Genomic DNA, 24,491 nt, shown 5'->3' with positions numbered 1-24,491 from the left:
CATTGTGTAACTAGTAAATAACAAACAAACCACATTAGCGTATGAATGTTAAAACTACATCTTTCTCCCACTGTTTGAATAAATATAAAACTAACTCGCAGTCAGCTTTGTGGAGCGGAGAACGCGACAGTTTAATCTGCAGGTGAGTGAGTCATCTGTCCAATAGACGGTCTTGCAGCGGGCTGTGTTCGCTGCGGTCAGGATGTGGAGACCCGAGCTAACATGTAGCCTGATCATGTCCTGACCACGAACTGCAGGCTCCCTCACCGCTTTCACCTGTACAGGTAAACTACGGCATGTCCCTGCCCGGTTTAGTCCGGGTCAGCGTGCTGCGTGTGTGTGTTTGAACGGACCGTTAGCACGGGCGGGCTAAAGGTGGACCGGGGCTGTGAAGCAGTTAGCTAGCTACAAACACAGCATGACGTGTTGGAGCCAATCCACCACTCACACACTGAGAGGCTTCGGTGGTAGATGCTCGTCGTCTGTAGCTACCGACAAGTAACAAGTACTACATATAGTTTAAAGTCTGTAGTTGTGTATAATAGCATGATGATGATGATCTGGTTTTGACAGTAAACAAACCCACAGGATTTACATTGTGGTTTGATGGGGGTGGACAGGAAACAGATAAGATAAGATAAGATAATCCTCTATTAGTCCCTCAATGGGGACATTTGCAATATAACTGCAGCAAGAGTCAAACATAGGCATCAGTAAGTAATAAGTAATAGTTTAGTCTAAGGTAATACTTAAGTGTAAGGAATATACAAAATATGAATGTACTTGTAAGACTAATATATACAGTAATATATGTGCAGTTTGAGAATGTGTACTTTAAATGGATTGCACATGAACCATTGTATTAAACAGACAGACTGATTATTGCACAGTTAAGAGGGTTTGAATAAAAGTCTTTGTATAAGGTAGTTATAATACTATATTAGGGCCAATTGATGAATTAAAGGATCAATAAATCAACAGATCTGTTTTTCTATCAATAAATGAATCCTTTAACGGGGAGAGGCCTCTAGCACCAACAGGTTACAGGAGAGAGGAAACATGTGGTAAATTAGTCTGAAACACATCCGAAAATAGTGTCTACAGTTTCCTATAGCTCAATGTGATGTCTTCATATTGCTTCTTTTGTCTGATCAACAGTATGAAGCAGAGAAAAGCTGCTTTTCTTGTATATTGTTGCTGATTATTTCTAATAATCACCCAAATAATTTGTTTCCCAGGTTTACACAGTATCCTAATAACCATGGCCAGAGGCAGAGATAGTCACACGTCTTCATATTAAGGTAAGCAGTAAGATTATGACAACAGCAACAACCCTGAACTGTATTATTACTCCACTTTAACGGTTTACACCCTTGTCTCATTTGAGCCTACATCACATGCAGTAGGTACATGAGTGCAGGAAACTGTGCACTGACATGCAGAGGAGGTATTTGTTAATACTTGTAAAGAATCCACACCAAGAGAGGATGTGGTGAGTCAGTGTTAAGTCATCAGTATACAAGCTGAGACTTAGCCGCAGTTTATTACTCTGTAGCCGAGGGTACAGAGAGAAGAGACTATGAATTATAAAACATTTTTATTACTGAAGTCTAGCTGCTGGATGTGATGTCAGCCAAGAACCAATCACCATCACTGAAATGAAGAGTGGCACATCTAGCAATTTTTTCTGAATCTGGGGCCATAAAGGGGCCACAATTTACACAGGGTGGATTACATGTCCAACATCCATGCACAATTCCTGATTTAAGTAATTCCAATAGAGTAGCGATGCATGTGGAAAATGTGGTAGGAATTAAAATAGCAATAGAATCAGAATCTAGGATAAATAAGACAATAACAGAAATACTATGTACAATATTGGGCTGTTCTATAAATGTGCATTATGTAGATAAAAGTTGCGTGAGTGTGCAATTTGTCCAAATTTGTTTGTAATGTCCAACATTCAACATGTGCAAGCAGTCTGTCTTGGTTTTTGATTCATTCATATTAAACCGAAATCCTGTGGAAAAGTAAGAACCTGCAGACATGTTGTCGTTCTCTGAGGTAGAGGACGAGGTAAAGCTTATTACAATGAGTCAGACAGACAGTGATCAGCCTCTCTTCTGAGACCAGATTTAGTCCCACAGGTTGTCATAGAGACGGCGGCACCCTGCTGTGATTGTGGCGCGCCCTTGTGTTCTCCGTCTGTGCCTGGTACGCAGCATTTTAGATTAATATCAAGTATTCATTTAAACAGTGTATTTCATCAACCAACAGCCTGTCTGCAGTGAGAAGAGGTGTCCTCACATGGTGGTACATGTTTCATATTTCAGCCATTACATCCAGCCCTTATTATAAAAACATTGTTTAATTTAACCTTTAATTTTGTCCACCGATTTAACTACTGTTCTCTCACATGATGAAATCTAAAGGTTATTTTATGAATTACAATACAGAGGAGAGACGAACAGCCTCATTTGCATGGAAGACCATTTCTGCCAACAAAAGAAATAATACATGAATTAAATGACCAAAATAAAAGCAGGCTTTTCAAACAGACTCTGGTTTGAATCATTTGTTGAATGTTATGACTTTGATCTGACTAGGCTGCGAGGAATACTCTGCAGGTCTGATCTGCAGCCAAGTGCACTTTGCATTCTGGGATACGACAGAGTGCAATCACAAGTTGCTGGCAGCTTGCAAGAGAAGAAACCAAAACGTGTAGGTTGCCTTCCAGATATTGGAGCAAATATGACCCTTTGCCTTTGTTTTGTTTTTTTCCTCTCTCTCGCTCCTGTCAGCCACAGTAACCACTGAAGCTGTGTGTTTTGGTTTACTTGAATTTTTTTTCTGTGTGAGAAGAAGCCAACTAATTTGGACCAAAGCAAACAAACTATAGGTTTGAAAATGTCCTGAGAATCCCATGATTGCCACTGCACAAACTCTGGCTCTGGGATATTTTGGCTTCATTTCTGCATAGTGGAGGAAGTCTTCTTCTTTATTGAGAGTCTGTGTGTCAGACATTCACCAAGTGTGTATTCTGAGCTAAAATATTGATAAATGACAGAATAGAGCCGAGTTAACTGTGTTCACCACCATCAGAAGTCAAACAGAAGCGGATAAAGGAACAAAGAGCAGCTGGAAGCCCGGCTTTGCTCTCACTGTCCCTGGTTAGCATTATTAATGCCTTCTTATTTTGGAGAGCCCGAACAAGCCTTATCTGTGTAACCAATACTCACTTTCATGAAATGATGCCCCAGGATCAGGTAGCCACTTTATTTCCTTCTCACAACATTCATCCCGTCCCATTTGCCTCTTACTGGGTTACCACTCTGCATCTCCCCCGCCAATTTACTGGAAGGTCCTGGCCCTGATCTCTTGATTTGCTGTGAATTATTAAGAGAAGACGTTTTTGATGGGGTCGATGGGGGCGTAGCTCAATTACCTGAGAGCTCCTGCCCTTGTTTTCTTTGACTGACAGATGTAACAGGGCAGCCGCTTTCTAGAAAAGGGCTTTCTATGAGTGGGAGTCCCCTGTGTTGCCTGTTCTCTTGTGTCGGAGCTCAAACTCCTACTCCTCCTGAGGTGGAGGCGACAATGGGAACCTCAGCGGTCATCAGGCTTAGCCAGGAAGAGCTGCTGTTTTACGCAGCCTGCTTTTGTAACTGTTGGTGTTTGTGTCTGTGTGTTTGTGTGTGTCTGGAAGGCAGAGTGTTTAGGAGAGGAGGAGGAAGAGGAGGTGGTGGCGGTGGCATGCGTATGGGCAGTAGCTGGAGGTGGCAGATTTCCCGGGCCATGCGACTCGCACTGCGCTGGTGCCGGCTGTGCCGCCTGCAGAGAGGAGGAGGAGGAGGGAACAAAGTCCGAATCAGCGGGAGGTTGTCGGAGCTGTGGAGCTACAGCAAACTGCTGCTCAAGTCCCTGTATTACAACAGCCTCAGCAACTCGGACACGCTGCTGGACTGTGTGTTTGAACCCGTCTACTGGATCGTGGACAACGTGACCCGGTGGTTTGGAGTGGTGAGCTTGCTTCTCTTCTCTTTTCTTTCTACACTTCTACACATCATCACCTCTCACGTCTTTCCTCACTGTCTTTCCCCTTTTCTCTCTCAGGTGTTCGTCTGTCTGGTCATTCTCCTGACCACCTCAGTCGTGGTGGTCATCTACCTGTTCGTCCTGCCCACGATCGTCAGCACGTACCCTGTGCACTGGGTGGTCTGGCACCTCTGCTATGGCCACTGGCTCCTTGTCATGGTGGTCTTCCATTACTACAAGGCTACCACCACGGCTCCTGGACACCCGCCCAAGGTCTCAAAACCCCTAACATATAAAAACAGTGTATAGACGCAGCATAGATTCACTGTTGTGTGGTGCGAGAAAATGCCTTTAGAGAGAAGGGAACATCTTTGCTCTTGTATTTGTTGTGGCTGTGTCATTGGTAAATTGGTAAAACCTGACTTCTTGACTTCATACGGTTTATCCTCTTTGTTTTCTATATTTTAGGACAAAATTCATATCCCCTCAGTGTCCATTTGTAAGAAATGCATCATTCCAAAACCACCCAGGACGCACCACTGTAGCATCTGCAACATGTAAGATCATTTCCCAACTTCTTCCATGAGAGTTATTTGCTCAATTTTTATTATTTCGCTGAAAATACTTTCTGTTTTATTGCAGGTGTGTTTTGAAGATGGACCACCACTGTCGTATCCTTTTTTTAATGAAGAAATGTCAGGAAATGCATGAACAGTTAATTCTTTATTTTGTATTATTTCCCACTTTTGAATCACGTTGAACTTAAAATAATATGCAGCCTGGCTGAACAACTGTGTGGGCCATTTCAACCATCGCTACTTCTTCTCCTTCTGCCTCTACATGACCCTGGGCTGCCTCTACTGCAGCTTCAGCAGCAAGGAACTGTTTCTGGAGGCATACAGCGTTATAGAGGTGAGGCAGCAGGAACACCTCGGCTGCGAACTAAGCTCAGACTTTAAAGCGACTCAATGCAAGATTTGCTCTCGGCTATACTCAGGCTCCCCCCTACCGGTGGGATGCATATTTCGCTGTCGTAACTATGAGTTGGGGTCTGAGTCTGCTGCCCAAGCTTGTACACACAAGCATTTGTTGACAACCGACAAGCTTTAATTGTTTATCTAACTTGTTAAACCTTTGTCGAATGGGTTTACTTGGCTTCTGATGATAAACTGCGAGTCGACAATTTCACTTACGCAGCCCAACATCAAGCAAGCACAACAGCACCAGACATAGCAAAAGTTATGACTTGCTTAACAGCAACACCAGGTCGTAATCTGTCCTGTATGCTCCGATATTCACTCTTGTTTGTTTTCTTACTCGCTCACTTTCTCTTTTCCTCTTCGGTTTCTTCTGGTAGCCTTGTTGTCCACACTGAGAATGACGAGCGAGCTCTAGTTGCTAATGTCTGACGTATGCTTTAAAGCAGGTTGAATGTTCCAGCACGGTACACTAGATTTACATAGTGCACCTCCAGGCCTGCAGGGGACGCTTTGGCGATGACAGACATGCCATTCTCCCTTATTATTTAAGATGTAAAAACTACCTATTGTTGTTATCAGCTGTTACCAAATTTGTCTGTGATGAATAGTTTGGTAGCGGCTGTCAGGCGGTAACAAGGAGGCAGAGGTCGATCTCAAATGGCAAAAGACGAGTGAAACAGGAGATCTGAAAGGGATCTTGACTTGCTGCTCTCATATTTACCTCTCATCTAGGATGGTCTCATTTCGTGAGTGTTTGTTTGCCAGATGGTAAACAAACCGTGTTCTTGTTAAGACTTAGCTCACGCATATTGTAAGAAGTGTTATCCTGAGGAGGAATGACCTCAGAAAGCAGCTGATAAGTCTGACCCTATTCTTCTCTCCCCTTTTAGACTTATTATCAGATCCCAACTCCAGACTACACCTTAAGAGAAACCACTGCTCAGAAGAGTGTCATCTACCTCTGGGTACTGACCAGGTGAGCGACACTTCACCGCTGGTAGTCTCTCTGTTTAAAAATCGAATGAAAGTGGTAATGTAACCCCCCACGTGCACCTTTTCTCCAGCTCGGTGTCAGTAGCTCTGGGAGGACTCACCCTGTGGCACACCATACTCATCTGCAGAGCGGAGACCAGCGTGGAGCGCCACATCAACCGCAAAGAGATCAGAAGACTCAGGGAGAAGGGCAAGGTACACAAACACTGGGATCATAGACTGTAAATAAAGATGGATGACGCGTCTCCACTTCCTCCCACTATCCAGAAATGAAGCCAAAATATCCTGGATACGAACACTGCCGTCTTGCGCTGATGACGTCATTTGGAGTCAGGGTCTGCGCAGTGGTGATCGTGAAGTGGAATCGTGATATTGAGGTCCCGTCGATACACACGGTCGATTGACAGCCAAGACTGACTCATGATTGATTATGACGGCTCAGCATCAAATAACTAATTAAAACCAAATTCATGGGAAAAAATGTGTACTCAAACAAACACCAGTATGATGAGAACTACTTAAAATGACAGAAACCAACTTTAAGAAACGTTATTGGAGGTGGGGTTTATGACTGATCTGCAGCCAGCCACCAGGGGGCACCAGAGAGACTTTGGCTTCACTTTTGGGGAGCTGTCATGTCGTCCAGTCTCCATAGATGTTTGGTTTCCAGCACTATATACTGTATGTGCCGAGTTACTGCACGGCTGCTTTCAACACTGGAAAGAATAGTAAACTTAAAGACGATTCTTTTTTTTTATTACTGTTTTAAAAGTGTTAAAATCCAACTCTGACTATGGTTCTTCATGTTCTGGTACAATGCAGGTGTTCAGAAATCCCTACCATCACGGCAATATGAACAACTGGAAGTTACTGCTCGGTGTGGAGAAAAGAAGGTGGGTTCAGTTTTGCATTTTCCTGAACTGTGCTTGTAATCGTACCTTAAAGCAACACTATGTCACCTTTACTGAGCAACAGTTTTACACCGTGTCTTGGTGGAAACAACCCAGATGTGTGCCGTGTGTGAGATGAGTTAGGAACAAGTTTGTTGTGGTGTTGTCGTTTTCAGCTGCGTTTGAATCGACTTGTTCTTCTCGTCCTCAGTCACTGGCTCACACGGGTCCTGCTACCCTCCAGTCATCTTCCCCACGGGGACGGCATCATGTGGGACTGCACCTTCACCAGGAGAGACCCCATGGCCATCTGACCCTCACCGGTTCATTTTATAAAAAAATAAAATGTACCACATTATTTATCCTGAATTTACATAACAAGCAACGTGGCTAGAGACGAGCAAGAAGCTCCCACTCCCTCTGGGAAAAAGATGCTTTGCTGTGTAAAGGTGTTTACGGACATAACCACTCGTCATGCCTCAAAATACCGTCACCGTCTCACTGTCCATCTGTCGGCAGCCTTGTGAAGTCGGGGTAGACCTTCACCCTGCGACTGCAGCACTGTCGGCTGAATTGAAGGTACAGAAGGTGCTGCTGGCCAGCACACACCTCGGTCTCCTTACTCTCAACCATTTGCAAAGACTGAATTTCCTGCGCATTTCTTGAACCAGCACTACAGCCTCCCCCGTGTAAGAGTGTGATGTGGGAGCATGGATAGGAGACAGGGATGTACGGGAGGCGATGGAGATCATATCGAGTAACGGCATCTTAACGGTGCTATGGGTTGCATTTTACAAATTAAAACCAAACTTAATAGAAAAACTAACATTTGTATGTATATATCAGTGTGATAACAACTACCTAAAATGACAGAGACCATCTGAGAGAAATGTATGAGCTATACTGCAGCCAGCCACCAGGGAGTGATTGAGATGTTGCCCTTGCAAAATAGTGAGCAGGTCGGGACTTGTTTTGGTGAAACATCTGCACGAGGCGATCACTGTCATTTTAATGTCCGATTCCCTGCAACAAAAAAGGTCATGAAAGATGTAGGTCAACTGTGTGACTTGTGGATCCAATGTTGTCAAAACCATTTCATCCTGTAGATTTGAGCTCAGAAGTTGTTGAAAACAGACAGGAAGCAGAGACGAGAGGAGAGTGAAACATCAGACTAGATTTCATTAAAGTCTGTTTATAGATGATAAAAAGCGAAGCACAGCACCTTTTAATAACTGACACTGTATCCCTGACATGTCGTCACGGATCTGAGCCTAAACCTTGTCTGCTTATTTAAGAAAGAGTTTGTCTTAATGAGATGAAAAGACTTTTTTAACGTTAAATGATCTTGTTTGATTTCCTATGATTATTTAAAATGTCATTTTCAAAAGCTATTTCTCTCATGAACTACTCTGTTAACACCTGCAGTGTTTAGTGGAGATGTGATGGAGAGTGTGCCGACGAGCTTAGGAACCACAGATATGAACGGATGTTCTGGTGCCGAAGAGTTTGATCTACTTCTCTTAAAATTTCTGACTTGAATCTTTTGCTCCCTACATTTAGGTGAAGAAAAAATAACATGTGTGCCTTGTTTGGGGGTTCATCCTTTAAACTTAGGCAATTTAAATAAGTGAGAAAAGGTCACTGTGAATTCCATTTTTTTTTTCACCCCCGCGTGTTCTTCATTTCAAAAGGAGTTGAATCTGTAGTTGCCATAGAAACATGACACATCCCTGTGTGTAACCAAAGGGAGCTGTGCTCCAATTATTGTTCTCTTTTTTTTTTTTAAATAAAATAAGTGTTTGATATTTCCTGGTTTTACTGTTGTTCCATTGATGACTTGAGACATCATGTTCAAGAAGCTACTGTGACTTTGGCCTATGAAGATGAAATTCTAAGCAATTAATCTGTGAGTTCAGTGAACCACAAATCTAGAAGGATTATCTCAAAGCATTCTTATGGCTGTCGCAGAAACACAAAAATTACGTTAGAATCTTTTTTTCAAGAAAACCTTTAATGACATCTTAAGTTAGACATTTAAATATTTGTCTATTTCCTTGGCATAAGTTGATGTGAGGTCCAAAGTCAGCTGAGCTTACAGAAATGACTCGACCTTAACTATGATATAGCTTCAATACTGCTTCAGCCATTGATAAATTGACACATCTTCACTGATTAATTAACATTAACATCAAAAAATAAAATTAAACTCAACATTCGCGCGTCAATGGAGACACGACACATGTAGAAGCGCTCAATTCTTGTCACCCTGTGAGGAACCTTGGTTTTTACAACCCACCCAGCTGGTGACTCAAATCAAACGCACCACCTGTTTTAAGACATTTCCGCTCAGACACACATTCATCCAGATGAGAAGATAAACATGTAAGGGTCTGCTGGGTTCAGTGCTGCTCCAAGTTTTCATCTACAATAAAACTTCAAGATGTTCATAAAAGTTGATTTAAAAAAAATGTTGCTGCCACAGTTCAGGAGACGACTCATCTATATGAGCTCTGTACTCTTCACTTTCTCTCTTATGCAGGAGTTGACCCACACCAGTGCATTCATCAGGAGCAGTTTTAAATTTGAGATCTGACATATAGTTAACTTATTATTTCGTTAATTTAGATTTTCAAATAAAGAAAAAACGCTTCAGGTTTTATTATTTAGTAAATAGTCAGAAAATCATCTGATAAAATGTGGTTATTTATCAAGCAAACATACTTAATATTTGAAAATGTCATCACTGTATAATGAATTCTTAGAGGGTCTGAGTGAAAGAGAAAACTTTGGGAAGAGTACAAAAATTATACACAATCAAAGTGTCATGGCACAAATCCACACAATTTCTGCGTCGTGTAGAGAGAAAGACAACGTACACGAGGCATAAAACGTATTCAAATTTCCATTCTTGTAACTTAAGGGACTCTTAAGGGAGTCCACATTCTCTTACTTGTGCGTTCATGAGGATACAGGCAACTAAAGAATGCCAGTAAAAAGGGGGAGAAGATGGTGGGTGGAGTTAAACCAAGGAGCAGGAGCTCTTGTGGGGTTTGTTTGTGAGGACGTGGTCCTGGAGAGAGAGGAGGTCGGGGTGGGGAAGGAACGGGAGACGAGGGTGGTGTTGAGATGTAAAAAAAAAAAAAAAATCACCTTCCCCCAGGACTTCCCACAAGGTACCTACGAGAAAAATTTGACAGATGAGTTGTTGTGCAGAACCAGCTATAAACAGAACCAGTACAGGAAAAGAAATGACATCATCTTGCAACAATGGTGGCTGATTCTTACCACTCCCCTCGTGCCAGTACCGCTTCGCTCCTCACCCTCCTCTTCTTGTCGTCCAGAGGCCGAGCCAGAGCTCGCAGAACCCGCGCCCGAAATGGAAAAATCTGAACCAAAAGTTCAAAGAAATCGTTTTTTATCTTGAGGAACGTTACGTGGTACAGATTACTCAAGCTGATTCAAACACAGGAAAGGACGTGTGGCTTATCTTCAGTCAACTAAAATATCTTATTTCAAGTCAAATCTGGACATAGCACTTAGTGATGCAGCAACAAGTATGAATAACTTAATAAATAGTTTTGAGAAGTTGTAATGTTCCAGTGGGTGAGGTGGAGCACTCACTTTTTATTGATAATCGACAAATGACAACAAAGAAAACAAGAGCATTCCTGCTGTGATATGATTAAAATTATCAACATTTTAAAGATGGACAATTTAGAATTTTACCTCATGTGTGGGCAGGTGGGAGAGGGCGTGGATGCAGCGCAGCGAGGTGATCTTTACGCTCTGCAAGAAAGATACAAAATATTGTTAAATGCTCTGGATCATTAACATGTTCATGCCATGCACGGATTGACTAAGATACAGTGTTGTGCTCCAACTGTGAGTATGTGCAGTATGCCACTTTTGAACAGGAGCAATGAGCTGCTTCATGTGTCTTCATGTCATTTTCTTGCTTTGTTTCATTGCTGCCAACATTCAGCTTCACCTTGAGCTGCTGAAAACCAGTCAAGGCAGAAAGCACTGGCAGTTACATTATGTCACTGACCATGGTAGGACTGGAGACGAGGGCCAGCAACCTGCTGAACAAAGCCTCCAGCTGCTGTATGAGAGCCGGCGGTGGGTCGATGAGGACGGGCTCCAGACAGGACAGGGTGGACAGCTGGACGCCCTGATCGGGACACGACAAGGCCTCTAGCAGCAGGGACAGGAGCTGGACAGGGATGAAAGAAAAAAAGAAAAAACGTTACGATAGAGTGTTTCCCAAAGAGAGAACCTGACGAGAACAAATGAGTTTACCGTTTACGTACCGCTGGTAGTTCAGTGATTTGAACCTGCTTCGGAAGTTTGTTGACGATGTTGGACAGAGCCTTCAGGTAGTTGGACTTCTTCTCTGGGGGACAGAACAAAAATCTCCTGTAAATGCTGAATTTGACCAACAGTATTTCACATCAACAGTGTCCTCAGCAGTGCTGTTCCCACGAACCTTGCGGCGCAGCATTGAAGCCCTGAACCAACTTTGCCGAGTTCTCACTGAAGAAGCGCTGGCGGTACATGATGCGGACGTCGGCATGGCAGCCGCGGTTTAGGACCTCGGCAGAGTCGCTCATCAGCAACGAGAAACCTTCTGCCGCCATCGCACCCAGATCAGCGTCGTCGAGCAGAGAGAAGAGCTTCACGAAGAAAAAGAATAAGAAATGAACTGATGACACCAAACTAGCATGAGCTGCCATTTTCCAATTTCAGGTGTTAAACTGCACATGAAGAATGAAGCTAAGTAAATCAAATAAAGGATATCAGTGAGAGAGTGGATGCAGCATTTACCTTGTCAGTCAGTGCTGTGGACATAGGGTGGTATCGAAGAAGCAAACCTTTGGCCACCTGAAGACGAAAAGCAACCGTTCTGCATTTTCTGCTTCTTATACTGAAACAACTTTATTTATATATCCATGAACTAAATTAATAGATCCACAGCTGGTGGTAGAATAAATTAAATTTGTATTTTCACATACTTATGCACATATGTCTGACCAAAACCTTGGAAATACTTTGGAGAATGTGGGAGCCACTGACTCAGACATTTGTATTCTCACATGCAGCCCCTCTGAATACCTTCAGGAGAAGGTTTGGACTTCAGTGCGTGTCTGAAAGCGGCTGTATTGAAAAGTGTAACTCTTACCCAGATCATGAGGGTGAATGCCTGAGTGCGGGCAGGTGACGATGTAGAGTCCAGCTCTCCACACACTCTCTTCATCGTCCTCTGAATCAAGCTGTCGAGAGAATCACCTGAAGAAAAGAACAAATTCAAAACAAAGCATTAACAGATTTTAACTGACAGGATGACGCTCTCTTTCACAGAAACGTGTGACTACAGACGGGAGTATGTCATAATCAACAGACCCTGCGATTGCTTGTTGACCAGCCCAGCGAAGCACTTCGCAGCAGAGGTGTATGCGAGAGGGTGGTTACAGGTGCAGCTCATCTCCTCCAGCTGAGACAGCAGCTGGTCTATCTGAGGCACCGCGACCTAAAACACACACACAGTCAGAAGTCAGAACACAGCTTCAGGAACGCCAACATTTCAATAAAGGTGAATTAGGTCTTCAGAATGAGACTCACACTGCGAGGTAAGGAACAGACGCAGCCCATGAGCAGACAAACCATCTGTGACTGGCTCCATGACTCCCTCTGCGGCTGCTGGGGAAACATGACATCATGACTTTCATTACGTTTTCAGGTAACACTGACATGAACAAATAGTGCGAATCCCGAGATAATAAGGAGCTAAATTAGGGCTGGAAAATAAATAGGCAGCATCTTCAGTGAGCGTCATTGAATCTGTTTATAATTAGAGTTAATCAGCTTTACAAGTGTTTGGCTCTCAGGCTGACTCATCATCCAGCTATTATCTAAAGCGCTTAGTACAGATAATGGTTGACCTGCGATGGTGGAGGGGGGACAGGTCACCAGAAAATCAGTTATGTGTAGGGGTCTGAATATTATGAGTGTGTGCTATTTGGTGCAGATCCAAATAAAAATCTGGATCTAGTGAATTTGGATGTGTTTGTTTCATAAGGAACCTGCTGGGCCTTGTTAGGTGTAAATATTGTGATGGCATTGGTCCATAAAGTTGTGAGAATGCTGATTTGCATGAAGCCCAAAAACTGTACAGTCTGCAAACAGCATTTTGCATAACACAGCTCAACAAGTAACATGGCACATCATCTAACTACAGTAGGCAAACCTGTCTGCGTTAGGATGTTACATCAACTGTCATGTTTAACATTTGAAGTGTTGAGTGTGAACACAATAGAATTGTCATATTTCAGTATGGTTGGTCTAATAATAAGGTTAAAATGATTGTTGTTAATTTAGTTAATCTATCGATAACAAGCACCAATCATTTGGTTAAAGAGCAGGTTTCATTTCAGTTGACCAAAGTTTTCTTTTGCTTCAGTCCTAGATATATTAATGATGTGAGGGACACATAATAATTCTGCAATACATTGTAATCTGTCTTCAACAACAATAATCATTAAGTGCTCAGTGAGGCAATGATGAGGAACCTGCTGTCGGCAATATTTGAAGAAAAGCAAACAACACACATAAATACACAAATCCCTGCACACACATACCTTGAGCAGCTGGATGTGTGAGGGGAAGGAGTTGTCGGGCAAAAAGGAGACATCATCGTCCAAGAAGAGAGAGACAGCCCTAGCCGCCGTCTGTTCCGCCAACCTGGCGACATGAGACAACAGACGCCTCGTGACAAAATGCTTTTACGGTACATTTTTACACTTTTACAAGCATGTGTATCGGCGGGACCTCGCTACACTAAAAAAACAAAGCCCACAAAGCACAAATACAATGGCAGAGGGATTGTACTGACTTTGGCTGCAGCCTGGAGCAGGAAGTACTGATGACAGAGACCACAGCAGACAGGACCACTTCCTCTACCAGAGGACTACGACGACCAGAAGACCCCTCACCTGCCAGACATGAACAAGTGGGTGAGAAACACAGACACCGTTAACCTTAAACCAGGTTATTTAGAAACTTTTTTAAGGATTGGGATGATGGATCTACTGCTTACCCTGCAGGGCCGCTTGGAGCGCCAGTGAGAGCAGGCGTGGAATGATGAGTTCATGGAAGCATCGCCCCGTCTCCTCAGTGTCCTGAACCTGCTCTGCTATCTTCTGGAGGCTGCGGCACGCCAACACCACCTCCTCCACTGAGAAACCGACGCTACCTGAAAGCGACATGAGTTTTCAGTTTCATTCATAGGAAGTTTATTTTTGGTCAGGTTTTAACTAATCTGATTCATTCATAAGCTTTCAGAAGACGTGCACAAATGCTGATGAAATTAATCCAAAGTATAGACGGAATGCTTTGTCCATTTACATAACTAACGCTGAGCATAAATATGAATTTACTGTGTGCAACAACTGATGTGTGATTTGACAGACACATTGTAGAAGGGAGATTTAGCAATATTTGACCCTTAATATTGTATCATTCCTCCTGACCTCTTCAACCATTACATTTTTATGTCAGGAAAGAAACTGATAGATTAAAAAAAACTATTTTATTTGGTCGTTACAGCTCAATAATCTGTTATGAACCATTTGTGGACTCAAAGTTCCAAAGATACATATAATGTAAACTCGATCGCTGAAATTTGCAGAAGAGAAAATTAGAAGAGTTTCATCTAACAGGTTAATTGTAACAAATCTTGCTCTACAATATTCAAACTGAACACTGTTCACTTAATAATAAGTGAGTCTCTTACTAGAAGCCCTGGACCATCTCTACAGACAGATTACCTGCGTGTGCCGAGCTGAGGACCTCCAGGAGGACAGGCGTGCTCTCCTGGACAACACTGGGTCGGATGGACACCGCAGCCAGGGCAGACAAACACTGCTTACGCACTGCATGATGAGAATGTTGCTCAGAAGCTTCTCTGTTGTTGTCTTGATCCATGGGCTCTGAGCAGAGGAGAGGCGAGGAAAAGGTTGCTTGGGATTTTCATCATAAATTCACCATTTTTATTACTGCACACTGTATAATACAAATATTAATATCTGTGTGGTGTTTCTATATATTCCACATTGAAAGTACAGATGTTATACTATTGGATTAGGATTTTCACCAACCAGAAAACATCTCCTTCTTTAGTCTTGGGATGAATTTAGTGATAAAGATTGTTGGGTGTAGCTCTGCCAAGGCTCCGGCACAATCGACCACAGCAACACTGAAGCCACAAACGGAACCAAGACACAGAGAAACAAGAATATTGTTCAGTTCAACTGCAACATCAGATAGTGTAAAAAAAAAAAAAAAATGTTGACACCAATTTTTTTTCCCCTCTATTTTGTAGATATGAATCTGCTAAGTAATGAAAGTACTTGAGTAGAAACAGAAAGTGTGTGTCTCTGTAGCTGCTTTCATACATGCACTGAACTCTGAACATTTTCCCGAGGGGCTCTCCGCAGTAGAATGTATAATTCATGTCCTGCCTCACGCATGCTCTACCCAGGCACCACTCCTTGCCTGAATGTTTCAGACATTTTCCTATTGTATCTGACCCAGAGAATCTCCTGCTGGTCTTCATATGTGAAAAGGCAAACTCTTTCCAGAGTTCAATTCAATTCCATTTAATTTGTATAGCGCCAAATCATAATATACATTATCTCAAGGCACTTTACATAGTAAAGTTTCAACCGTGAGCTCACCTGACTTTCTCATCCTCCTCGGTCAGCAGCAGTCTGGTCAGGTGATCCACAGCCAGCTCGATATCAGCGTCCAACAGCAGACCTGACAGAGAAAGAATGTCTGAGGTAATCTCACTCGGACTATAAACTGTGACTGTAGGAATGTATCGAATCTCACCTGTTTGCTGTGCCAGTGAGGTGAGCATGGAGGTGGCAGTGATCTGCAGACTGGAATTAGTCTCCAACAAGGCTGAGAACACCATGTCACACAGAGACTGGCGAAAGGCTAAAAACATGCTCTCTTCTGATGTGGAGGGATGAAACGCACAAAGAAACCGGTTTAACATGACAAGTGGATTTGATGTTCTGAAGTAAAATAGTAATGAATGTGGCATTAAATTAAAAAAATAGATTAAATGAAATAAAATAAAATAAAATAAATTAATGAATGCAGCACTGACCGTTCTCTGAGGACTGACTGCTTGTCACTGACTCGATGAACCGCAGCACCACCTCCAGTAACGTTCGTCTATGGGAACACTGCTCAGGGAGGGGAAAAAGTCACATTTACTTGTTTATTATAAAGTTGCTGGTTGCTGCAATGATTTAAATATGTTCAAATATAGAACAGCTAAAGAAAGAAGTTCACATTAACTTGCTCAAATTAAACTTAATAAACTTCTGGGTGTCAGTTATATTTGTTTACCTGTGTTCTGCTGCTGTACTGCTCGACGAGAGCGGGCATGACAGCGGCTGTGATGATGTGGCTTGCCCTGCTGGACGCACTGCATGCGGCCTGCAGCAGCTTGGCGCTGGGCCACACGAGCTTCAGGTCCGGCTCACACAGATGATGTTTGCAGTCTGGAACACATTATACGCTCTCATTAAAAAAAAAAAAAAGATCACTGGACTTTTACTTCAGATGAGAAACTGAGGAGTCAGTTTGATTTATTTACTTGTTTAATTGGAGAAATGTGGCTCAGTTATTACCTCTGCCAAGGGGATTGTTTGTTTCTTAGCAAGATTATGTAAAAGTACGGAACAGAACTTGGTGGAAGGATGAGACATGGGCCAAGAAAGCCCCCATTATGGTGAAATTGAAATTTGGAGCTGCTGGATTGAATTGAAGGAAACTGTTGGGCCTCGGTGGAGGTGTCTTAGCAGAGAGTGTTTCTCGGCCAAAACCGTCCAAAACTAAAAGCCCTGGATTAAGTGTCTCACACTCTGTCTCACACTCTTTTCTACCCTAAGGAGAACAACTTTCTGAGTTAATGTCTGGATTCTGAATGGCTGGAAGGTTCAGATTTACCCTCAGTAACCAACTGATGGATGTGTTAGTTTGAGCTTCTAAATTAATGAGCCAGTATGAACCTTTAGATACACAAATCTTTAGTCACGCTTAGCTAAAGAGCTTGGAGCTGGGGTTATGTGTGTAACCGCCAACAGCAACTAGCGTGTAGAACTTGATTATTCTTTACTTAAAATATTGACACTTTAAACCCGATTATCTTTATTGTCATTGCAGTCAAACAGTCTCATTGTCAAATTGTGGTATCATTTCCTGCCCATCTACTCAAGCAGCGCTGCACTGAAGCAAACCCTCCCACTAACACAGTCATTTTCTTCACCAGTACTGCCTTCCTGTTATTCTGACTGCATAGGACCATTATTTAGTCCTTAATCCTGTTTACAATTTAGTTTTATTTAAATGTCCAACAAGTTTGAATAAAACTGACGTCTCTGTTCACTTCACCTGTATTGTATTGTGTAAATTTGTCTTTTTTCTTTGCTTTTGTTTTGACTTCTTTTATACGGGACTATGTTTGGATTGCCCTATCTGTACAACTGTGCATATTTACTTTTAATCAAGTACGTGTACATAAGTTCGATTTCAGCACTTCACCTGTGAGAACAAGAACCAGGAAGGTGCTGAGAGAGTCTTCAGAGTCAGAGTTGAGGACTGAGCGAGACAGACAGGAAGTGAGTGCGGTGAGAGCGGCGAGGCCTGCACACTCGATCCTCTCGCTGGATGTCTGAAACACCTGCGATGAAACAATGAAACAAGAACATTAGCTTCTGGTTCAGAGATCGACCCTTTGTTCATTTGAGTAGTCTCTTAAGAACAGGAGGAAACCTGTTGAAATCATTAGCAGCGTTGTTCAGACAACAAAGGCAAGAGAAACAGCATTTATTCCTCTCTTCCCATAAAACTTTGTGCTTCGGGGCTTTTCCTGTAGTTAATCTCAGTGCTGATGAATCATCACTCCTTTCTTCTGTTGGAGGATTTTAATGTTCCAGGCACCTTGCTGCCATAAGTCACTTCCCTCTGTGTTCTAATTATATCATTTTCAACTGGAAAAACAATAAAAACTGATGCAACAAAAACACAACAAATGCTTGTTAATAGATTATTAACCATTAACTGATGTGATTAAAATGTTATATAATAGACGAGTGTTGGACCTGGACGCATAAAAATACCAATGAATTTGTCTTTTTAACAAGGGCTTAATATATACATTAAATTATATAATATTTACATGAATGTATCTGGTATAATAGACACTGCACTAACACTTTGTTTTGATATAAATTGTGTTTCAAACAAACCTCTCTGCGCAGTGATGTCCACAGTCCCTCAAGGAATTCTGCCAAGTCCTTATGTTCATATTGTGACATACAGGAAGTCTGCAAAGTAAAAATAACTAATAAATAAATAAGTAATAACCAGCCAGGTAGAACTTTTCCTAAATAGTACTTTTTGTTCTTGTTTCATCTTCCTGCCCTTTACCAGTAAATTACTGCATCGAATTAATTGATTATACATTTGAATTCACTCTCTGTAAACTGTCTCAGCCCCTTAATGGTGTTAAGAGTAACAATGTGTTCTATAATCGCTTATCATTCACATTAGCCTCTTAGAGATGGGAAATTTTGAGCGAAATATTTCTATCTCCAACCCCACAGTGAGGAGCACAGAAGAGTTTTAGAAATGAGAGGGAAATCTCACCAGAGTCTGCAGCGAGTCCAGCTTCGCACTCTGAACGTCCGAGTCCAGCTTCTCAATGATGAGAGGCAACACAAACTGCAACAGTGCAGTAACAAACACAGCATAAGCATAATCTCACATTTGACAGCTCAACTATTCTCAGGCCAGAAAATGTTCACTACACCAAAAAGCAAACATATGAACGTTCCCATTACCTCTGCAAACTTTGGTGTCCCGGAGAGGACGGCCCTCAGCGCCTCGATTAGGTCGTCCTTGGTGATGCCGTGGGGGTCATTAGAAGGCTGAGGTGGATGGGTGGTGGTTATGGGGAAATGAAGGTAAAGCAAGAAGAGATGAACAGGCTATTAAAACACACCTAAGTCTCCAATTAACCTCAATATGCAAATCTTCCGGCAGGAAGACAGACATTAATGGAGATTAATAATTACATTTTTGTTTGAAAAAAAAATGCTTCAGTGTCTAATACTGTTTCTAAGATTTTTACATTTTGACAAAGAAACAACTACTAAATAATATTTAAGCAACCTGGATTTATCTAGAAAATCAGTACTGATGATAAATTCTTTGTATCTTTTCGCTTAGACCAACGAGACAGGTTTCTTGATGTATTTCCTGCCTTTACAATTAACTACCAATTAGCTTAAATTAATTGAACAATGTATTATTATTATCATTCACTATTTTTAAATTGGCATGAACATTTGACTGAATACTGGATCTATAGGTGGACTGGTTTGCAGGAGTTTGTACTTTGTGTTGATAAATAAAGTTATTATTAATATTTCAAGTTGGATTAAGTTCAAAATACGAAATGCAAACCTTCATGTGAAAGACTAACAAGGCATGTTAAGATTGTGTTGTGGTAATAGAACACTGCAGTCGTCACGCAACACAAAAGCAACATATCAGCAGCATTGTGGAAGCGTGTTGCTGGTTTGCTCCGGAGAGTCAACAAGTCATCACAGAGCTGTGAGCCTCTGTGACGCAAAGAATGGCAAACGTGCGTGAGCAGATGAGGAGGCAGACGCTCGATCATTGTTTTGGGCGGAGTTCGTCTGAGGTCACAGGAAGTCGGTGATGACATTTCTGTCTGCTATGCTCTGTTGCTTTCATCGGCTCTCAGCCCAAAGCAGCTGAGTAAACAGGGACTTACGGGGGTGAAGTCGATGGGGAAGTAGCAGGACGTCACTTCGAACAGCTCCTCTGTGAATTTACCTGAGACAGCAAACAGAAAATTAACAGGGGGGGCAGAACGGATACATACCCAATTAGCAACAGAGTCCATGGGATACAACAGCGAGAGAGATGTTGCACATGCTCTCACCTAGATCATAGCCTCGATGTATGATGCTCTTTGCAATCTGGAAGGCGAGCAGGAGGTTGCGAGGATCCCTCTCACCATCCATTGACTGAACAAAGCCAAAGACAAAGTCTGCCCCTAAACCCTTCAGCTCTGTGGATCAATCATGAAAAATAGTTACTCTAACATGATCTGACCAGCAACTCCCAAATTAGAGAGGATTTCTTATTGTACTAAAATGAGAAAAAGTAATAACTACAGGTGAAAAACCTGCTTATTACACATCTCTTACCAGCCTCTCTGGTCTCCATGAGGTTGATGAGCATGCTGTAGACGCACGACCTCTCTGCCAGCATCAGAGACTAGAGAAAAATGATCAGAGCATATAAAACTTTTACCCATAATGCCTAGACTCAAGAACAATTTGGAGCATTTTGTGAAAAGTGTCTCGGACCAAGATCGGACCTGAAATTGGTGATGATATCATCTACAAACCATGTCAAGTAAAGGTTGACAAACCCACGTAGGTGATGACAACAGAACACACGTATGTCATATCGAATTCTTCAGTGTGCTCCCTAAATTTTAACCAAAACTAACCGGATAAAGTGTAAACAAAGACAGAAAACCTTGGTCTGGACTGTCAGATGTGAAAACGCCCTTACATTAGTCCAGTTTACCCACAAACCATACTTAATTAAAGAGGAAGTGCTTTGCAGAACACAGAGGAAACAAGAAGCACATCATCATCACACTAGATAAAGTGTGGTGAGATATTGCACAGGTCTAAAGAGACAGATAGACGCCGTTCAGAATACAAAAAACACACAGAGCCTCAACACAAAAACAAACATCTTTAGATATATTTTAAATAAAAACTGCTTGTTAAAAATATCACACACTGAATCTCACCTGTACGTGAACATCCTGGAACAAAGACCTCAGCATGGACACGGCTGAGCCAGGAGGCAACGCCGCACATTTTGTCTGGAAAAAGCACAAAACACACAATGTGCATGTTGGTCACTGCCGTCACATCTGGAACTTCTCAAAACAATTCTCCAACTTTCCGATGTAAAAAAAACTGTCTTGCAAGTTTAGCAGTCGATCCATCTCATGCAAGATGTTTCAGATGTTGTTGTCAAAGAAAAGCTACCGCAGTCAGACACTCACCAGAGCTCTGAGCCCCTGTAAGACAGATGGTGTGATGACGTAATGGTCCTTTAGGCGGTTTTCATAGAACGCAATCAGCACTTCCACTATGGAAAAGAGGGACAGGGAGACATGCTGTCAAAATATCTCTAGGTTTTGCATCCAAATACCATGTTTAAAATTTGAATATGACATGTTATTATGATGGTTTGAAAATGTTACTATCCAGAAAACGACCAAAGACTATGTAGAAAAGAAGTGCACCTTCTCTCTCTGTAAGATTTCCATAGCACTCGTGCAAAACCTCAGACAGCAGCTGGACCCCTCTGGCTCGAGTGTGAGGCTGAGAGCTCGTCAAACTCAGTCTGCAATCAAGATCAAATGCAGAAGGTAATGAAAGTGAAATATGTGACAAGTCTGTGATATCAAAATAACTTTTTAACAACTATGTTATTCTCTTAGAACCTAAGTTAAAGTAAAGGTGCTTTGATACCACTAATTACAATGCCTATATGGCAGAAAATGCCGGGCCTTGGTGAGTATGCAAATCTATGTACTGATCTTTAAAGTGTATTAGTTTCACCCAGATAAAACTGCAGTTTTGCCTGGACCTTAATTCTTCATGCGATTATTATTATTATTTTATTTTTTTCAAACTAGATAATAAAAGAAGTTCAATGACATTAATTATCTGTGTGTATTGTTCTACTAAGCCATGTAACCTGAGCCAGGCCATACAGCAATGATTACAATCATCACTTCCATACAGGGTTAGTAGCATACAGCTGTTCAAAAATGTTTGGGTTCTTGGTATTGGCTGACTGGCTGATGGCTGTGTATGGGACCCTGCCATGGCTCGCTGATGTTGCCCAGATGTGATATATGGCTAAATGTCATGGGTGTCGTGCACGGACTGTTCTGGATCAGGAGAAAAGACCCCAACTGGGCCCCACGACGATAGGGACACACACACAGGTCTGATCAGCCTGATGTGGGGCCGCCTTAGCAAAGGAAGATGTGTCCCTAACATCCACTGGTGATCCCTGACATGTGCCAGTGGTTATTATCAAACTAGTACAAGTGACTGCAGCTTTAGTTTATGTTCTTGTCATGTGTGTGTGCTGTTGCTGAGCAGGTTGACAGCTCACCCCAGTGCCTCCACCAGCTGCAGGACTGTAAACTGTCCATCTTTGACACCTGGAAATGAAACCAGGGTTAGTGGGATTGCCATAAACATATCATCACCTCACAAAAACACAGACCTGAGTGTGACGGAGGTTATCTGTGGTTGTAACCTACAGATTACCCAGCAGCACTGGCGGGGGGGTCAGAGTTACAGAGTTCACTGTCGGGATGTTTTCCACACGGACACAAACACGGCAGCTAGCAAGCAGCAAGCATGCGGTCAGACCTCAGCGGGGCTAGCGTTCAAATTCACAGCACTCGAGCAATGACAGTGGGATAACAGAGCAGGGCTGCATTCAATACGTGCTGGCACAGTGGCAAAGTGAGCCGAGACGTGTCACAGCGCGTGTTCGAAAGTGTCATGAGGTCGCGGCGGCTCGCAGGATGTTGTTAGCTACCCGAGCATCACGCCGTGTGGAGGCAGCCGCTCAGGTTCGCTTCAATGGCGGATATTCCACAGCGAGCCGCTGCGGAGGGTGAATCGCAAACTTATACAAACTTATTTACCTGTCGCGGTGTCTTTGGCCTTGCTGTCCTGGAGTCCCGAGACAAATTCCTCCACCAGAGACAGCAGCAAGGAGCTGTCCGCGGCCATCGCTCCCCTGAGGCTCCGCTGCTGAGACTGCGCATGCGCCCGAGAGTGGTGGGTGAAATGTTCAGCAGCGTTCGCACACAGGGCAAACAACTATGGAAGCCCGCTTCCGCCACTGTGATGAAGAAAATACAAATCCTGTATCTCGTAATTATGAGATACTAAGTCATAATAGTGAGATAATTATGAGAAACAGGATTTTTATTTTCTTCATCACAGTGGCGGAAATGGGCTTCCATAAAAACCATCAAAAAGAAAAAGAAGCACTGAATTAAAAGAGATTTGCACATTAAAGATAGGAAAATTGTTAAAAAAAAAGAAAATAAATAGTTAAGTCTGAATTTATGAGAGAGCTGCAATAAAAGACAGTGTTTTTTCAGGCCTGATTTGAATGATCCTACAGTTTCAGAAGACCAAAGGTAAAGGTTTGTTCCACAGGTGGGGAGCATAGATGCTGCTTCACCCTTCACACTGAGTAAACCTGCCCCAGAGGACCGGAGGGGTCTGGATGCTTCAGAGCCAACAAGTTACTCAGAGACCATTCAGTGCTTTGTAGACACGTAGTACATTTTTTAAATCGATTCTTTGAAACACAGGAGGCCAGTTCAGTGATTTTAGGGCCGGTGTGATGTGGTCCATTTTCCTGGTGTTCAGCAGCAGCATTCTGAACGAGCTGCAGTTGCCTGATTGCTTTTTTGTTAGGACCTGTGAAGACACCATTACAGTAATCTAACCAACTGAAAATAAATGCATCAGCAAGTCTTTCTGTGTCTTGTTTTGAGTTGGTAATAGGCTGATTTAGTAATGGTTCTTATGTGGTTGTTGAAATTCAAGTCCGAGTCAATTATTACAGCCAGATTTCTGGCTTGGTTTGCAGTTTCTGGTGTCATGGAGTCAAGTTGAGCACTGACCTTCAACCTTTCATTTTAGGGACTAAAAACAATAACTTCTGTCTTTTCTGGATTTAGCTGGATAAACTTCTAACACATCCCCTCATTGATATGTTTGATACACTTACTCAGTAAAAGAAAGGCACTGTGTGCCTGTGACGACACTTTGATATAGAGTTGTGTGCCGTCAGCATAAGTATGGTAAGAGATGTCATAATCAGAGCATGAGGGACCATGTAAATATTGAATAAAAGTGGTGCGAGAATGGACCCTTGAGGAATACCACATGTAATATTTATTTGCCCAGATTTATAATTACCAATTGAGTAGTAGTCTGTAAACCACTATAAAGTAATCCCAATCCTGTAAGTAAGACTTGAACCAATTTAGCACAGTGCCAGTAAGTCCCACCAACTTTTCAAGTATGTCAAGTGGCATATTGGGATTGACCATGTCAAATGCACCAATAATGGCAAAACTGAAGTTTTGGATGCATTAATGTTCAGATGTATGTCATTTAAAACTTTAATAAGTGCAGTCTCAGTGCTGTGGTATAGTCAAAATCCAGGATGAAAAGCATTGAAAAAGTAGTTCTGGACCAAGAAAGCATGAATTTGCTGAAAAACAACCCTTTTAAATGAGCGTTCACAAAAATAGCCGGTTTGATTTGGTTCTGTAGTTGTTTATTGCGGAAGCATCCAGATTAGACTTTTTTAAAGATGGGTTTAATAACTTCAGTCCTCAAGGCTTCTG

At 42.4% G+C, this 24,491-nt stretch overlaps 2 protein-coding genes across 5 annotated transcripts; one reads left to right on the top strand and one right to left on the bottom strand.

The window, feature by feature from the left end:
* Nucleotides 1–7: 7 nt before the first annotated feature.
* Nucleotides 8–8,703, top strand: zdhhc16b (zinc finger DHHC-type palmitoyltransferase 16b). Of its 3 annotated transcripts, XM_034571200.1 has the most exons (12): nucleotides 8–284; nucleotides 1,239–1,301; nucleotides 3,711–4,020; nucleotides 4,114–4,308; nucleotides 4,504–4,592; nucleotides 4,678–4,706; nucleotides 4,814–4,947; nucleotides 5,906–5,991; nucleotides 6,080–6,203; nucleotides 6,831–6,901; nucleotides 7,110–7,232; nucleotides 7,326–8,703. In XM_034571200.1, exons 3-11 carry the CDS (start codon nucleotides 3,754–3,756, stop codon nucleotides 7,210–7,212), a joined length of 1,098 nt encoding a protein of 365 aa, XP_034427091.1. In that variant the 5' UTR covers nucleotides 8–284; nucleotides 1,239–1,301; nucleotides 3,711–3,753; the 3' UTR covers nucleotides 7,213–7,232; nucleotides 7,326–8,703. The 3 variants fall into 3 exon arrangements, with proteins under 3 accessions (XP_034427091.1, XP_034427088.1, XP_034427090.1); XM_034571197.1 differs by having other exon boundaries at nucleotides 7,110–8,703; XM_034571199.1 differs by having other exon boundaries at nucleotides 3,707–4,020; nucleotides 7,110–8,703.
* Nucleotides 8,704–8,890: 187 nt separating this feature from the next.
* mms19 (MMS19 homolog, cytosolic iron-sulfur assembly component) lies at nucleotides 8,891–22,903 on the bottom strand. 2 transcript variants are annotated; one of them, XM_034571134.1, is made up of 31 exons: nucleotides 22,764–22,876; nucleotides 22,220–22,268; nucleotides 21,336–21,436; nucleotides 21,093–21,178; nucleotides 20,832–20,906; nucleotides 20,212–20,281; nucleotides 19,944–20,072; nucleotides 19,773–19,834; nucleotides 18,814–18,900; nucleotides 18,620–18,694; nucleotides 18,220–18,297; nucleotides 17,513–17,651; nucleotides 16,316–16,470; nucleotides 16,071–16,149; nucleotides 15,788–15,913; nucleotides 15,631–15,712; nucleotides 15,052–15,149; nucleotides 14,722–14,883; nucleotides 13,992–14,147; nucleotides 13,788–13,887; nucleotides 13,534–13,636; nucleotides 12,518–12,592; nucleotides 12,299–12,425; nucleotides 12,078–12,184; nucleotides 11,723–11,779; nucleotides 11,385–11,571; nucleotides 11,209–11,291; nucleotides 10,947–11,111; nucleotides 10,625–10,684; nucleotides 10,184–10,284; nucleotides 8,891–10,075 (listed from the first exon to the last, which is right to left on the bottom strand). In XM_034571134.1, exons 1-31 carry the CDS (start codon nucleotides 22,849–22,851, stop codon nucleotides 10,045–10,047), a joined length of 3,093 nt encoding a protein of 1,030 aa, XP_034427025.1. In that variant the 5' UTR covers nucleotides 22,852–22,876; the 3' UTR covers nucleotides 8,891–10,044. The 2 variants fall into 2 exon arrangements, with proteins under 2 accessions (XP_034427025.1, XP_034427024.1); XM_034571133.1 differs by having other exon boundaries at nucleotides 9,772–10,075; nucleotides 12,518–12,595; nucleotides 22,764–22,903.
* Between the last annotated feature and the right edge of the window lie 1,588 nt (nucleotides 22,904–24,491).

This window comes from Hippoglossus hippoglossus, chromosome 19, assembly GCF_009819705.1.
Source record: "Hippoglossus hippoglossus isolate fHipHip1 chromosome 19, fHipHip1.pri, whole genome shotgun sequence".
In the NCBI taxonomy this organism is placed as follows: Eukaryota; Metazoa; Chordata; class Actinopteri; order Pleuronectiformes; family Pleuronectidae; genus Hippoglossus; species Hippoglossus hippoglossus.
Note: the sequence above shows the minus strand (reverse complement) of the source record. Positions and strands in the feature narration are given on the sequence as shown.